The 16,332-nt window shown below is 39.3% G+C and overlaps 1 protein-coding gene across 2 annotated transcripts in view; it reads left to right on the top strand.

The window, feature by feature from the left end:
- eepd1 (endonuclease/exonuclease/phosphatase family domain containing 1) overlaps window positions 1–15,985 on the top strand; it is a 42,679-nt gene extending 26,694 nt beyond the window's left edge. For both annotated transcript variants that reach the window (XM_084739081.1, XM_084739080.1), the window contains exons 4-8: window positions 11,034–11,144; window positions 11,470–11,604; window positions 11,905–12,043; window positions 14,066–14,260; window positions 15,521–15,985. In XM_084739081.1, coding sequence (XP_084595207.1) covers window positions 11,034–11,144; window positions 11,470–11,604; window positions 11,905–12,043; window positions 14,066–14,260; window positions 15,521–15,711 — 771 coding nt within the window. In that variant the 3' untranslated portion in view covers window positions 15,712–15,985. The remainder of the gene's footprint in view (window positions 1–11,033; window positions 11,145–11,469; window positions 11,605–11,904; window positions 12,044–14,065; window positions 14,261–15,520) is intronic.
- Window positions 15,986–16,332: the final 347 nt, after the last annotated feature.

The following is a 16,332-nucleotide window of genomic DNA, read 5'->3' as shown; positions in this document are numbered from 1 at the left end:
CATTTATTTAATGTGTTGCTGTTATGCAAATGTTCCCCCCTTTCGTTCCACTGTGTGGGTGGCTTTGTTTCACTATATTCACGGGGTACAAAACCTGAGATCTCACTGTTCTTGTGGGGACCGAAAGCTTTGTGGGGACCGCCGTGCTTGGTTGTGATGGTGCTAGGGAATGTATTATGTAGATGATGGCTTCCCACAAATATAGTAAAACAAGGATGTAAGTGTGTGTGTGTGTGTGTGTGTGTGTGTGTGTGTGTGTGTGTGTGTGTGTGTGTGTGTGTGTGTGTGTGTGTGTGTGTGTGTGTGTGTGTGTGTGTGTGTGTGTGTGTGTCCCTGCCTCCTGAGTGTAAATGTCTTCTATTTCTAGGCTCACATTTGGGTTTGAACTATGTTAGTGCTCTCCTGTGCTTTCATTACTATAAATATGACAGTGGTTGCTATGGGTTGGAGGGTGCCCTCCTCAGCAGTGTCAGTAATCAGGATACACTATATTCATCTTTGATTCGGATTGTTTTTTAAAAAACGTAGGGAAAAGATGCTGGCACATTTTGGCTGCCAGCTGGGAGCTTTGACGGCCAGATTTCCCGGAAGACAAATTCCACAGAAACATAAATCTGTAACTTTCCACGTCATTCAGTGTTAGAGGATGTTTGTGCTCTTCTGCCATCATGTTAAACCTGATCACTCCTTGACTTATGTTGTTCTAATAAGAGCAAAATATTCAATATATAATAGTGAACAAACTTAAGATTCTTCTCCACATTTAGAGTAAGACTTGACTGGAAATATTCTGTTATTACATGATTACATTAATCTCTGCTTATCTGGTAGACTAGTGTGTAAAATTTCACTATAAATCATGTTAAATGATCTGATCCCTTCTTTAAAAACTGTGAATGCCAACACTCTAATTCATTTTTTTTGTGAAAATTTTTCCCTTGAGGATTTCTATACATATATAATATATATGTAAATCATTAAATGTTTTGGTTTGCTTTAATTTTGTTTGTTCTAATTTGCTCTGTGCCAGAAATCAGACAAGAATTCACAATTTTGATTTTTAACAATTCAAAAATGTTTTTAAAAGCCTTCAGAATCAGTTGTTTTGAAATTTAATTTCTATCAAATGTTTGCCCTTAAAAATTGTTTCCCAGATTTCTATCAGTCTTCATCAGATTTTATAAAAACATGATTTAATCAGACATGAAAAGGCTTAGCTGTACCATAAGGATCCCTGTATTACTTCCTGGTTTAAAAAAGGTGGGAATACTGGAAAACTTTCTATTTTTAGATACATTTCTGAAATAATATTGCTGTCAGATGTGTCTCAACCATAACATGTCAACTCTGTAGCCCTTCTAATTTAAAGCTAAATAAGAATTATGGTTTAATTATCGTATATTTTGATTAGCATTAAGAGAACTCTGAGACACTTAAAAACAAATGAAATGGCTGCTCACTATGCCTATGCTGTGAAATGAAATTTTCTCAACTCAGTTTTGGAAACTAATAACATTAAAGCAAACCAAAACATTTCATAAATTACACATATTTCATACATGTAAATCTTTAAAGACTAAATTTTCACCAAAAATATTAGTTATTACATATTAGGGTTAGGATTTTTTTTGGAGCAATGGGCTTTCCATCCACTGGGATGGGTGTGACACTTGATGACGTAGCGACTAGCTACTCATAGATCCCCATTGGTGATCTATTGTATCTTGTGAGCTAACTGCTAAACACGCTGGCAAACCAGGACCATGCTAGCGGTACTCAATTACAATAACACTCCAGGCTTCAGTGTGCCCTTTGCTGCCCCTGGCTTTTTGTTCACAGGGCTGCTCATCAATCACTCTCCCAGCCAGCTAACTAGCTTGCTAGCTAGTTACTAACTAACTAGTTGGAAGGCTTATTTTCTCAGTCATTAATGAGATAATAAATGCACATAATTTATTAATTTCATCGACTGTTGTCTGATAACTTTCTACAAACCATGTGTCTTTTGAGGATCTGTTTGTACTTCAACAGATGACATTCAGTAGAAGTTAATATCTTAATGCAGCAGCTTGTAGCATCCTCTGTTTTGGGCTCTCCATTCCCGTAAAGGTCGGCACTGCCAACATGATTACTGGGGCAAATAAACTCCCAAACAGAAGCACTAATGTATGAAGTATGCTGTACAGTAAGATCGCCCACTCTCCTACCGAGCAGAGATGTAGGGCAACTGCATTAATACGCAGATGTAAGTGTATCCAGAAAATGTCGTAGTTCAGCAGTGCACCCTGGGTGGTATGATGTGTTCCTGTCCAGCCTACACACTTGTTTGCATACGTGCAATGTCACTTTCTGTATCGGCTACCAAATGGATCCTTGGCAGAGAAATCAGAGCTCCGTGGAACGGGAAGTAGGTCAGCAGCAGAGTATTTTGGACAGAGAGAGGGTGGTGGTAGGAGGATGAGTTACCTCTGGACAAGTGCTAGTCCACATTGCAGTGTTTTCACTCCTGCCAGCCTCCCACACTGATCTTCTGCCTGTTTTCCCATCTCTTCTGTCTTGTCTTAGTCATTAGCACCGTCTCTTTTCACCTTCTATCCCTGCAGTCTCTTCTTGCAGAGTGAACGAGGAATGTTTCCATTCTCTCAGATCTTTTGCTTCACTCGGTGCAGAGCAGCTCGCCAAAATCTATTTTATGCCTTAGTTTTACACTTTGAGCAAAAGTCAGAAGACATCTTTTTTAGGACTTAAAAAAGCATATTTGAATAAAAGTTTTTGAACAAAAGCTTTGCATTACTTTGGATGACAGTAGGCACTCTATAGTAAAACATTCCAGTGGTTTGATTTTTGATCTTTCTTTGTTTTTTGTTTTGTATTTGGTTTCCCTCTCACATACACATCTATAGAAGAAAAAGCATGTGTTCATTTCATAGTGCAAATATATTCTTAACACATTGTATTTTACTAATTTTTGAGAATTGGGACAAAACCGTATTTTGATTTTTACTCTTCAGTTATGCTGAAAAATATATATAAAACTCTTGGCTATTAAACCTTGTAACAGGCCTAACTCCTAGTGATTAATTTCTTTATTAAATGTGGACATAAACTCTGTCAGTTGGAAAATCTGATGATGGAGTTGACATTTTACAGAGCTTCGTAACAAAAATATTACATTTTGTCATTTCACAGCAGAGTCATAGTGAACAGCCATTTTATTTTTTAAGGTGTCTCAGATTTCTCTTAATGTTAATCAAAGTACACATTTTAAAACAATAATTCTTATTTAGCTTTGATTTAGAAGAACTACAGAGTCGACATGTTATGGTTGAGACACATGCAGTAAGGAAGACAGGAAGTATGTTACTAATACAAATGGGCTGTATTACACGTTAAGGAGCACAGATTGTTGAATACCAGACTCAGGAGGAGCAATTCAGACTCCATCCTGGCCAGGGAACAGTGGACCAGCTCTTCACCCTGGCAGGCTCTCTGGAGCATCCGGTCTACATGTGTTCTGTGGAGAGCTTACAACTGTGTTCCCCAAGGAATCCTGTTGGTGGTTACTGTGGGAGTGTGGACTACCGGGGCTGAGCAATGCAGTCTTCAGAGTAAGAGCTGTGTCCATATTCTTGGCAAAAATCAACCATGTTTTCAGTGGGTGTTAGACTCTGCCGAGTTGTCTCCAGTCCTGTTTGTGATATTCATTGACAGGATCTCAAGACATAGCCAGGGAACTGTAGAATTATGTCTTTGCTTTTTCCGGATGACATGCTTCATCAGACTGTGACCTTCAGCACGCACTGGGGCGATTTTTAGCTGAGTGTGAAGTGACCAGCATTAGAGTCAGCACCTCCAAGTCTGAGGCTGTTGCTGTCCTCTGTTAAACAATGGATTTCTCCCTCTGGGTGCGGAGTAAGTTGTTGCCCCAAGTGAAGGAGTCTAAATTTCTTGGGATCTTGTTCATGCATGACAATAAAATGGTTCAACAGACAGGTTGGTGTGGCGTAAGCAGTAACATTGTCATTGTACCAGACAATCATTATGAAGAAGGAGCTGAGTCAGAAAGCAAAGCTTTCAATTTACCACTCAATCTATCCCTTACCAACAGTAATGACATTTGAATAGTGACAAAACAAACAAGATCATTGATACAACAGACTGAAATTTCCTTCTCAGGGTGGCTGCACTCAGTCTTAGAGATAGGATGAGGAGCTTGGAAATCCGGAAGGAGTTTGGACTAGAGCCGCTGCTGCTCCGCATTTATAGAACAAGCTGGGATAGTTCAGGCATCTGATCAGGATGCAACCCTGGGACCTTCCTTTGGCGGTTTGCCAGAAAATTGGGTTTAGACCCCGGTGTAGACCCAGAACTCGCTAGAGGGAATACTTTGCTCATCTGGCCTGGTGATGCCTCGGGATCCCCAGGTGGATCTGGAAAGTGGCAGTGGTGAGAGGGACGCCAGGAAAACCCTGCTTAACCTGCTGCCACTGCAACCCACCCCCAAATAAGCAGAGAAGAAAATGGATGGGCGGACGCAGGCTTAGGTTTGAGGCTTTAGTTGGAGACTGCACTCTGTAATAGTGCTGTATTGTGCTAACTCCTAAAGTCTTTGCAGTCCCATATAATTCCCTCATCTTAAATTGTATTAAAGGTATATGATGCATCATTTTCACCAAAACAATGTATAGAAACATAATCCCACCGCTTATGACCCACAAGAAGTGTGTGGTGGCAGCTGTATCTGAAGAGACTTTGCAATCTAAACATATTTATCATTATCTTGCTGTTTGTGGGCCAGTGTACCCACACAAAATATCAATGAGACTCAATCAGTTATCTTTCTGGTGTGTTAACAAATTGCTTGGACAATTCCTGTCAATCCTTCCTTTAAGAATTGTACTGTTGCAAAGTCTCTTCTTCAGTCTTTTGAAGGGATGCTTCAAACTTGTCAGTAACTGAAACCACAGAATCCACAACATTTGGGAAAGTGAGAGCAGAGCTGGGATAAGCAGCCTGCATCTACTATGGCTGAACAGAAAAAGATCCTATTCTAACAAACAAAACATTCTGTAAAAATGTATCATGATGATTTGTCATTCTATAAATATGGCAAAACCAATTTTCGATGGACATACCCTCCACTGTATCTCAGTGTTCAGTGTCCATTTAGTGCACAACAATTTCACCCATGAAACCATTTCACTGTAACTTTGGACATGATTGCTGGAAATGTGTTGTGATTATTAGTCACACAGAAAGTATGAGCCAGTTTTAGACTGTTGTCGTCTGTCTGTGTTGTCGCTAAGGAACCTTCTGTCTGTGGTTAGGTTTCAAACTCATGATTAATCAGAGGCCTACTGTAGAAAACCTTACTTGTTACTATCAAACAGTCTCTCTGCAAATACAATAACTGACAATAACTGCAATAAACGGTCAAAAGGCCTCACTTTCCGCCTCATAAAATAAAAACACACAAAAGTACACACACCTCTCTCCTGTTGTTTTGTGTTGTGTGGATATTGGCAACCTCAGGCAGTTATCTGGCACTCCTCTGAAGGTTCAGTGAGTTCACTGTTGTTTGCTCCTAAATGTCTTCATTAGTCCACCCGGCTTTGAGGATGCAGTTCAGTTTTTTTCTCTTTTTTTTGTGCATGTTTCAGTCAAAGTGGCCGTGAGTGGTTTTGTCCTGGGGAAGTGAAAGATGTTTTAGTCACACAACTTCATTGAATTGGTCTCATGAGAGCGAACTGACAACAAAACATATAACAATATAGACATACAAAACAGGATGTAACATACAGAGACATACAGGTCTGTCCTTTTTGACCCAGAGTCCTTAACTGCTTTTGGCTCCGAGTTCTGCCAGCAGCTAGAGGCTGCAGTGTTCATCTTGGAATTTTGAGGGTAGTCCTAATAACCAGTGGTTCAAATAACTACTTGTAATGTGGAAAATGTCACTTATAGTGATGAACTCTGTAGTCTCTCTCATTTCTACAGAGCGTTTCAGTTTCTTTCAGCTTCAGCGTGACCGCTCTCATTAGCCTCATTTCCATCAACAGCAGATTGCTCTATCCAGTCAAAAATCTCCAATAAGCCCAACATAAGCTGCCTGTCCAGCTCCAGAAAGCAGACAGGCAAATTTAACAACTATCTGGAAAACATAAAAAAGTGAAATATTGGTTTTTCACTAGCAGATTTGCATTGTAGATTGTCCCATTAAAGGCACAAGCCATTTAAAAACCAGTTAACTAGCTTGTCCAGCGCTATGGTCCTTACTGAATTTTAAAGATGCAGATGCAGGGAACAATGATTTTAAAAATGCACTCCGGTGATTTCAGGCTCTATCTTCCTCCTGGTTGACAGTCCATCTACATTTCTTTGGTGTAGAAAGATGCAGAGTATCAGCTGTAGAGATGTCTGCCTTCTTTCCAGTATAGTGGGGCTAAATGGCACTCAGCTTCTGGTGCTCCAAAGCACCAAAAAACCGGTGTCTCTTTCCAAATATCATGACCCAGTCACTCAAGATAATCTACAAACCTTGTTGTGAACAGTTTCATGTAGGATCTACTTTCTTTCTATTACAGAGATAATGATATAATATGATAATAAATAGCACTACAGGCCAGAGGAAAAATGTGTCTTTTTAATTTTGGGGTGAGCTATCCCTTTAAGCCCAGGGCAAGATAACCATGATGACAGGTTTATCATCTCACACTTTAGAGAGTTTTAAACTTTATGTCTTACATAAGAGAGCAATGGAGGTTTTACATCCTCTGCCTGCAGTGTTGATTAACACTGAGTCTAGTAATCAGATAATTAAATCCCTGGCAGTGAGAAATGAGCCTGTGCTTCAGTGTTTTCTCTCATACCTGGTCTAGACCAGGTGTCACAGCAGGACTCTCCCGCTCTGCCAGGCCATTCCTCCAGGTCTGGGCTCTGGGCCAGGGCCCTGACTGCATGCTGCGCCTGCACTTTGGTCCTCACAGGCTGAATTATGAGGGTGTTTTACTCGTGAGCAATTCATCCTTGTACGCTTTACAAGCTCAATGGCCCCTGGGGACTCCAACTGAAACTAAATCCTGTTGGGGCTTTCTAATCTTCTGGCAGTCTGAAATTGCTTTATTATTAATATTATTACTTCCTCAGCAATGGACCAGTGAAGACAGAATGCAGCTCACTGTGGGTGTAAATCTCTCTGCAGCCTGATAGAGTTGTGATAGAACCGAGATGACCTGATAGACGTTCTAACTGTTCTTCAGTGTTAATTAGTGTTATGTAGCTTTGTGCTCCTCTTGTTATTAAGCATTATGCTTTTTGTTTCAGTCCCTGTGAGAACAGAATATATTAACACAAACAGTGTAGCCAAAAACTCAACTTTCATGTCTGGGACTTTCTTGTCATACATTTAGTTCACTTGGCAAATTTCTTGTCTTACTGTCCAACAGAAATGTCTAAAAGTTTTTTCCAGAAGTCGTGGTTGCAATCAGGTGCAAAGTCCCCATGTGTCACTTAGTTGCTGTGAATTTGATTATGTGCAAATCTATTTTGGACTTTGCACTTTTAAAGCACAATAGAAACTAAAGCAGCTCCTGCATCATTAACTTATCTTGTGGCTGTGTCTTGGAGAAGTGGCCCGTCAAAATCTAGTTTTAAGTAATTACCTCTGTTTATAATGATATATAGCATTCAGTAACTAACTGTCCAAAACCCATCTGAAGTTCCCATGGTTACTGGACATTGACTTCAAAAGTGAATGTTTTATTACATAAAGCATCAAAGTTGGGCCAAGGACAAAATAATTTGATTCAAAGGGATAGTTTTACTTACAGCAGATGTTGGTCGACACTCCCTGTTTGGAGAAGCAGCAGGAGTGAAGCAGTGTTCTGCTGTGGACAGGGCAAAGATCAATATCAGTTTAACTGTATGCTATATTTAGAATATTTTCAGCACTTTACCATGCTGTCAGACAGACTTTTCCAATAGGAATCCAGTGCTGTATAAGACAAATATCGCTCTCTCCAAAGCAACCAGACTCCGTTAGCAAAAACAATCATTTTACCTTTGTCCACAGGGGCCTCCAAAATCAACACAATATGAAATCTCTGGCAGCAGCTTTAAAATTGTAATAGTATTGTTACATTCAGTTAGTTCTTGTGCACAAATTGGTAATTAAGGACCACAAAGTACATAATGAATGAAGTCATCTGAGAGCACAAATTAGTCATGTGCACATGCTAATTATTTATTCAAAACCTCAATTTATTGTTTGTCTGTGCTATTTCTTCTCTCTGTCTGGTTGATACATGCCAGACTCTGTAGGTTTGATTCTGAGTGTCTGGAAAAATAATAAAACTATGTTTAGTTCGCTCTGTGTGCTTGGTGGGAACTTGGAGGCAACAGGATATTTTTGTCCCGGGGCACCGTAACAGGTTAATCTGGACTTACACAACATACTGTGTGAAAACATCTGTGTTTGTGCTTTGTTTAAAGAATATAAATATGAATAACATAAATACAGATACACAAATGTATTTTCCACAATATGGATTTTTGTAAGACCTCTGATCAACTGTAGTAGACTTTTGTTATATCCATGATTTAATGGTTTCAGCCTGTCACTTTGAATATGACTGGGTGTTATGTCAGTGTGGGCCTCTCATGGAGAGTTCATGTATGTGTGTACGTGTTCTAGGTGGGGTTCCTCCTCTCCCAGTGTCCCACAGGGACCCTCTCAGGTTAAATATAGAGACGGTGGCAGGTCAGCCAGAGCAGCAACTTGAGCCTTCATGGGGGATATTCTTCGTCTTCTGCAGCTCCCGCTTCTGCTATTTCCTCACCATGTTACATTTCCCTGTTGTCCAGAACATTACTCCACTGGTTCAGCCCCCCCACTCTCAGTGATGTCGACATGAGAGGCTTCCTCTTTCTTGCCGTGTTTCCTCTGAAAGATGAGATGAGGCTATTTGAGTTCAATGAACTCTGTATTGTTTCTCAGTGATTGTGAAGCTCCACATGTTTCTGCTGACGAGCAGTTAATCTGCCCTCAAGTGTTAAAATGAAGTACAGCACTCCCTGAGAACTGAGCTTTATCATGAGTTTCAGACAGATTAGAGGATAATCAGAGGCACAGATAAAGTTAGTTAGCATTTAATTATCAGATAATCATCAGGAGATAAGCCTATTTTCCAAAGTAATACTTAGTTCCTTTATTTCTTCAAGCCCCTGTGTTTTTTTTGTGTGTTTTTGGTGTGCTTTCTATATCATGCTCTTATCATGATTATCAACTCACAGTGTTCTTGATACTGACAAGCTAATTGCGCAATAACACAACTTGTGTTATTTTTCATTTCACATAGATTAGAGTTGAAATTAATGCCGAATGTTTGCAGAATGAATTAGTGTGTGTCTATGAGTTGTAAGAAATCATTAATAATCTTGTTGAAAGAGTAGAAGTTTATAAGGGTCAAATTGAGCAAAATGTTAATGAAGTTTGGCAGACGGTCACTTAACTCCAACTAGAGTGTGTATTTTTAGAGCAGTGCACTTTTGTGTTGTTGTTGTTTTTTTTTTAGGAAATTAGGTTTAACTTTACATTGACAGACAACTGACGTGGTGGCAGAGGTGAAACAGCTCGCTTTAAATATGATTTCAACCAATTTAATATACAGTCTATGGCTCCAACTTGCTATTTGGACTGCTGTATTTATTTTTGGATGCACAATTGTTACATACAGCTCATTTAAGGTAATGTGTGTGTGTGTGTGTGTGTGTGTGTGTGTGTGTGTGTGTGTGTGTGTGTGTGTGTGTGTGTGTCCCCAATTTCTCAGATGTCTTTTGTCCAGCCAAGAGCACAAGACTCTTCATTTTCTGTCATAAATGACAAAGGAAAGCAACAAATCCTCATATTTAAGAAGCTGGAACCAGCAAATATTTTTGCAAACATGCTTAAAAAATGACTAAAAGGATTAATCAATTATCAAAATAAATACGATTTTTGTTTTTAAATTAAATATAACTCTCCTGATTGTGTCCTACTCTCTTATTGCAGAAATTAACCATCATAAGAACCAAGATTTCCTCAATGTTAAGACCTTACCTGGCCAATACTGACCTGCAGTCTTATGTAAAATTTTAATTATTTCATGGAACAGCTAAATATAAAATAAATAATATAAATAATACAGTAATGTATATATACATTCCTCTGTTCCAGTACGCATAGCCTCTGTGTATCTTTGTGTGTTTTTTTTGTTTTATTTTTCAACATTTTTCAAAACCATTCAGCTATAGCGATGATAACAAAATTGTTAGCAAAATCTGGCAAAATATTTGCAAATAAAATAAGTGCTTAAATTTTTGAATATGTGCAGTATTCATTCTGTTTAGCTAATAATCAGGTGAGAGTCAGGTGTAACATATGTTAGCATAGATAGCTTAATCTGTAGTTATTCTGAAGCTACTTTGATAACTTGACTTGACGTGACTATGCCAGTGACTGGTCTGTAATGGTGTCTTTTTCAGTTTGTAACTCTTCAGAATTTTAGTTACTAGCTACAATTTAGTCATTCAGTAAAATCTGAACTCAATCAATAAATACTCAAAGTAGCTGTTTCTTTTTCTTAAATAAAAGGTCCTTCATTCTTGAAAATGTTCTTGTTGTAGTTCATCATATTCAACACCATTACACATAGTCCAGGAAGGATTTTTAATATGACTTTACTGTATCCCACAGTCGCTGTGGACCCCTATCAAGGTGCCACAATGTGCTGGCAGCTCTTTAAATCCTTAAACTCTTCAACCAACTGCTCAAGCTAAAACAGGTTGGAGAAGCATCAAATGAAAAAACAACATTCAGTACAGACCTGACTTAGCCTGTTGTTGATACTTGGCCAAAAAACTGTGGATCCTCGAAGAGGTTTTGGCAGGACTAAAATTACAATCAACATTTACATGATTGTCAAATAAAAAGGTGAAACTAACAACAAATGATGTATATGTGCATCAGAATTGACAAAATGTTTCTTGTGTTGCAGTTCTGTGTGGAGTTAAACCAAGGAACTCTGGCCAGCGTACGCAAGTGGAAATGGCCTCGAGGGCTGTGGAAAAGCGTCGTGTCTGAAAAACCCACTGGACACACCAGCAAGGTACGGCAGCCATCTTTAATGCTGCATTCACAGGGATTCAGGGAGGGCGATAGATGGATAGGAGAGGTACGATATCTTTTAAATGTGGGGATAACAGTGCACAGTTTCAGACAGTCTCATTTTGCAGCAGGAGAGCTCAGCTTTTGTTGGTCAATATAGCAGCACTGAGGATTTATTTAATTTTTAATATATTTTTTTTTAATTTATTGCTTCAGTTGACTGCATTCACCACCAACACTGACTGGACATCTGCATGAAAAGTGTCAAATCTTCCCTTTGGAAAAAATATCTGACTCTGACATTTCCCATCATCCTCTTTTCCCAGGGAGTTAGCTACTCTGGCTTTCTGTGGGACAGTTCGTCTGGCATTGATCTGAGGGATGCTGCAGTCCTTGAGTCTGCTGTTGTCAACGGCAATGGGAATCACACCTACCCTCGTCTCTTCCTGGCTCACTTTTCTGTAAGTACTGATTCCCAAAACAGACTTTAACATTCTCGATGTGTGAAAAATATGCTACTGTCCTCTCAGTTTATTCTCATAGGGTTTTTTTATTTGCTTAAATTAAAATTTGTCAGCAGCACAGACAACATATTTGGGCTGAGGTATATTAAAAGTACACTACAAAATAAAAATAATCCCTCTCAAACATCATTTATGAAGAGGAAGACATGATGTAATTAAATGAGAGTCAGCTAAACCTTTGATAGTGGAATAAAAAGACCTTCTGACCAGAATCAAACAACTGATTTTTCCCCTTAGGTTGGTTCGTACGAGCTGACAATGGTGAACGTCCACATGCAGGCCACAGCTGTATCAGGAGAGTCCAACGGCAAGAACCATGGCACAGACGAAGCCAAGTGTCACCGTCTCTCGCCCAGCATTCAGGAAACACTCAAAGGTCAGTCTGTCTGTCAGACAGAATGCAGTCTGCGTTCATTAATTTACTTTTCAACATCTTGTAAAGTGTGGTGTACCTCAGGGCAGCTGTCTTGGTCCACTCCTGTATTTGATTTGCACAAATGACAAATACTGTTTTAGTCCAGATATACAGTATTTGCTGATGACACTACTGTGTATGCAGCTGGACATTCAGAGGCACAAATAGAGGAGGCCCTCCAACTGGACCTAGACAAATCCACTAAACATACATCACTCAGGCTGTAGCAACAAACTTGTCCTGATTGCAAGGAAGACCAAAATTATGGTACTTGGATTTAGGAAAAAGAACAGATGAACAGGTTTCAGCAATTAAACTTTTAGATATTCATTTAGATAGTTTAGATTGTTTATGATGGTCTCCCCACATCAGTCACTTGTATGAGTGGATGGATAGCTGCTTACTTTCCTGGTGAAGTATGGAAATAGTTCAGGTCAGCTATTGCTCAGCCATTCAGCACAATGTAGCTATCAGTGAGATAGAAAGACTCCAAAAGGCACAGAATAAGGCAGACAGAATTGTCTTGAGGTGACTGAATTTCATAGCACTCTGACTAGATGACTTGGACAAGTCCAGGTTAAATCTTGTTCAATTCTTGACTGATTGAAGGCACAGTCAGATAAAATAAGTTAAATGAAGTGTCAAGTTTTTTGAGACAAATCCAAGTCAAGTCTCCAGTCATTAAGACTACTACAAGACAAGTCTTGAGTTATTTGAGACAAGTCCAGGTGTTGAGTTATTCAAGACAAGTCAAAGTCAACTCTGAATCAGTCAATTAAAATAAGTCTTAATGAAGTCTTCAGTCATTCGAGGCGAATTCAAGTCAATTCTCAATTCATTCAAGACGAGTACATGTCAAGTCTTGAGTCATTTGAGATAAGTTCAAGTCCAGTGTTGAGTTATTCAAGTCTAGTCAAAGTCAACTCTGAAGTCAGAGTCAATTAAAACAAGTCTTAGTGAAGTCGTGAGTCATTTGGTCTATTCAGAGTCAAGTCAAAGTCAATCAAGATAAGTGAACAATGAGTCCCAAGTTATTTGAGAGAAGTAGAAGAAAGTCTAAAGCCTGTCAAAGCAAGTCTCAAGTCATGTCACAAGTCTATGAAAAGCAAATTCCTTGATATATAGTCAGTAAAATAGTAAAATTAAAATGACAGGGCATTTGAAAGCTAGCAGTTTCTTACATATCTAAGACAGAGTATATTCAGTGCATCAGCCTGCTAATTAAATATTCAAGGCCTGCTAGTTTTTGTCATCCATTTTTTATTGTCCTCAGATTTGATTTGAAACCTTCTATCTTTAGTCTTAAGTTAAGATTGGAAGAGTCCAAGGATATTTCTCCGCATGGTATTACAGAAGCATATCCGAACTAGCTTAAGGAATCCTATCACCTTATTTAAAGGGTCAGTTTACCCAGATTTGTGTATGAACAACACTGTAAAAAAGAAGCCTGAGTTTATGCTATGATGTGCATCATAAGAAGAAACCAAGAGTGATCTGTGATCACCTCTATTTGGTGAGAGACAGACAATCAATACAAGAGCTTGGTAAAAGAGCATTCTTTTATTAGGCTTGTTTAAAAAATATCTGATGTGAGACAATAGAAATACTGTATGTCATTAATGATGATTTCACTGTATATAAAGTGGGATTTTAATTATTGTACAATGTTGTTTAATGTTGTTTTGGGAGGGGTTAAGTGTTCTACTTGAAGAAATAATGTTTCTCTCTGTATGTATCTATTAAAATCAAGAACTTTTGGAATTTAAAAAAATTAATCAGGTTAAACTAATAAAGCCCTACACATCACACCACGTGTCAGACACTGTGAATGGATTCACACAATCTGCCTATAAAGGAAGTAATGGATCAAAACTTGCGATGGCAGATAGATCATCATGTCCAATGTGTCCTCCATCTCTGCTTTAAGGTGAATCATGAGACTCATCCTATTGTCATGTGTTTTCTCTTCATCTCTCTCTGTAGGTGAGAAGGAGTTGGTGGTGCTGGGAGACTTTGGCTCCCCTCCTCAGAGCTCAGAGCTGGACATACTGAGGAAGGAGAAGCTCTGTGCTCTGGTACCATCCACCCAGTTCACCAACATCAGCACCCGCTCACCTCAGGGCACCCGCTGTCTGGACAACATCTGGCTGAGCCGCTCCCTCAAGAAGATCTACTCTGGTAAGTAAACTGCATGACTATTTTTTGACAGGTGTAGATTTGACTTCAAAATTTGAAATCACTCATAACAACTTAGATCTCGAGTCAGTAAACTGAAACTTGAGTCCCAAGTTATTTGAGAAAATCCAAGTCAAGTCTTGTCATTTGACACAAGTTGAATTTGAGTTTTAAATTAGTCAGCTGAGACAAATCTAAGTCAGGTCTCAAGTTATAAGAGAACAAGTCATTTGAAACAAGTCCAATTCAAGTCAAAGTCATTAGAGACAGGCCAAGTAAATTATTAAGTTATCTGAGACAAGTCCAAGTGTTTATGGAAAGTGGTAGATTTAGAATCAGTAATCAGTTTAAGTCATTCATTTAAGACAAATCGAGTCTCAAGTTGTTTGAAAGAAGTCCAAGTTAAGTCTTCAGTCATTTGAGATAAGTTTAAGTCAAATCATAGTCAGCAGAGACAAGCAAAGTTTTTAAAATTTAAACTTAAAATTTTTTTAAGTTATTCGAGACAACTTAGAGCTAAATCTTGAGCAGTTCTTGAGTCATTCAAAGCAAAGCTAAGTAAAGTATCAAGAGAGAGTCAGTTAAAACAAGTCTTTGTAAAGTCTCAGGTTGTTCTAGATATCTCCAAGTCATCTCTCAAGTCATTTGAGACTAGTCAGTGTCAAGTCTGAGACACAACATGACAGCTAACTTGAACACCAACATAATGTTGAAATTTCTATGTGGGAACTCGAAATTCTGACTTTTTTAGTGCAAATTGAATGCCCCATAATACATGAGACCTGGAGGGAGATGAAGAGGAAGACGAGACAGAGGAGAAGAGCGAATATATAACAGATCTATCAGTCTGTTTCTCACTTTAACACCATCTCCAGCCTGCAGTGTAGTTCACACACTTCACGCTGCAGATCAACCAAAGTTTTTATATCACGCTGAAATTTCTCTCCATATTCCCACACTCTCTGTCTCTGCTGCGATCACACGTTTTCTTTAATCAGCTGACAATGTGAGCGCCGTTATCTCTCTCAGGGGTGAACAACACTTAAGTTCACATTCATTTATTGCAAACTTATCCATTCGGTTCACCAAAAATATGAGCACGTTTGTGCACAACACCTCTTTTGAGTGACATACAGCGTCTTGGGCACTGCTTGGTTTTGGCTCGTCGTTTATAGTAGTCATGGTGATGGTTACAGTACAGAATAGCTGGTATCCGCTTTTATCTATTGACATCCCATTTCCTTGTGTCTTTTCCTCTGACAGGCCACTGCATGGTAGTACGGGAAGGCTTGACCAACCCCTGGATCCCGGACAACTGGTCGTGGGGCGGTGTGGCGTCAGATCACTGCCCCGTGGTGGCTGAGTTATACGCAGATTTAGCCAACAAGGAGCTGAGCAGGCCCGGCATGGCAGTGGTGGACAGAGGAGACATAATGCCCAAACATGAGCGGTGACAACATCCACAGTCACAGTAAAGACAGCCGTGGATCGTATCAGACTTTGTCCTGCTTCGTCTTGGTTGGCCGGGGAGCAAAAAGTTTCCTGATGAATGTGAAGAAGTGCCAAGAATGCCTTTTGGGTTTCAATTTATCAATGTATAATACTAACTTGTAAGTCATAGAGCCATAAAAAATGTCCAGAGAAAATATATATAATGTACTTTCAAAAGAAATGTGCCAAACATTTTCTATATGTATATAAAATAAAGAGAAATTCATAGATGTTCCAGCTGTGTGTGAGCTCTCATTAATGCAAACAAGTGCAGTATCTAATCAGAATCATGTGACTGACCCAGCTCTTCTGTGTGAGGCTGTGCTGCTGTAACGCTCATCTGTTCTGTCAGTCGAGAGGATGATAAGATCTCAGCTGTGGAGCTCATGAAGGCTGCGCTCTTAAATTATGTAAGCCAGGCCTCTGTGTGCACGTGTGTGCCATCTTCCTCTGTGATGGAAAAGAGGTGCCAGGGCAGAGCGCCATCAGAGGACGTCGCTGCTGCTTCAGCTGCTCATTAACCGGCTCCACACTGACGCTTTTAAAGCGAGGAAAAACAGAACTTGTCACTCAGTCATTGTTTT

This window comes from Lutjanus erythropterus, chromosome 16, assembly GCF_056507025.1.
Source record: "Lutjanus erythropterus isolate fLutEry1 chromosome 16, fLutEry1.hap2, whole genome shotgun sequence".
Taxonomy (NCBI): domain Eukaryota; kingdom Metazoa; phylum Chordata; class Actinopteri; order Lutjaniformes; family Lutjanidae; genus Lutjanus; species Lutjanus erythropterus.
This window is presented reverse-complemented; position numbering and strand designations above follow the sequence as displayed.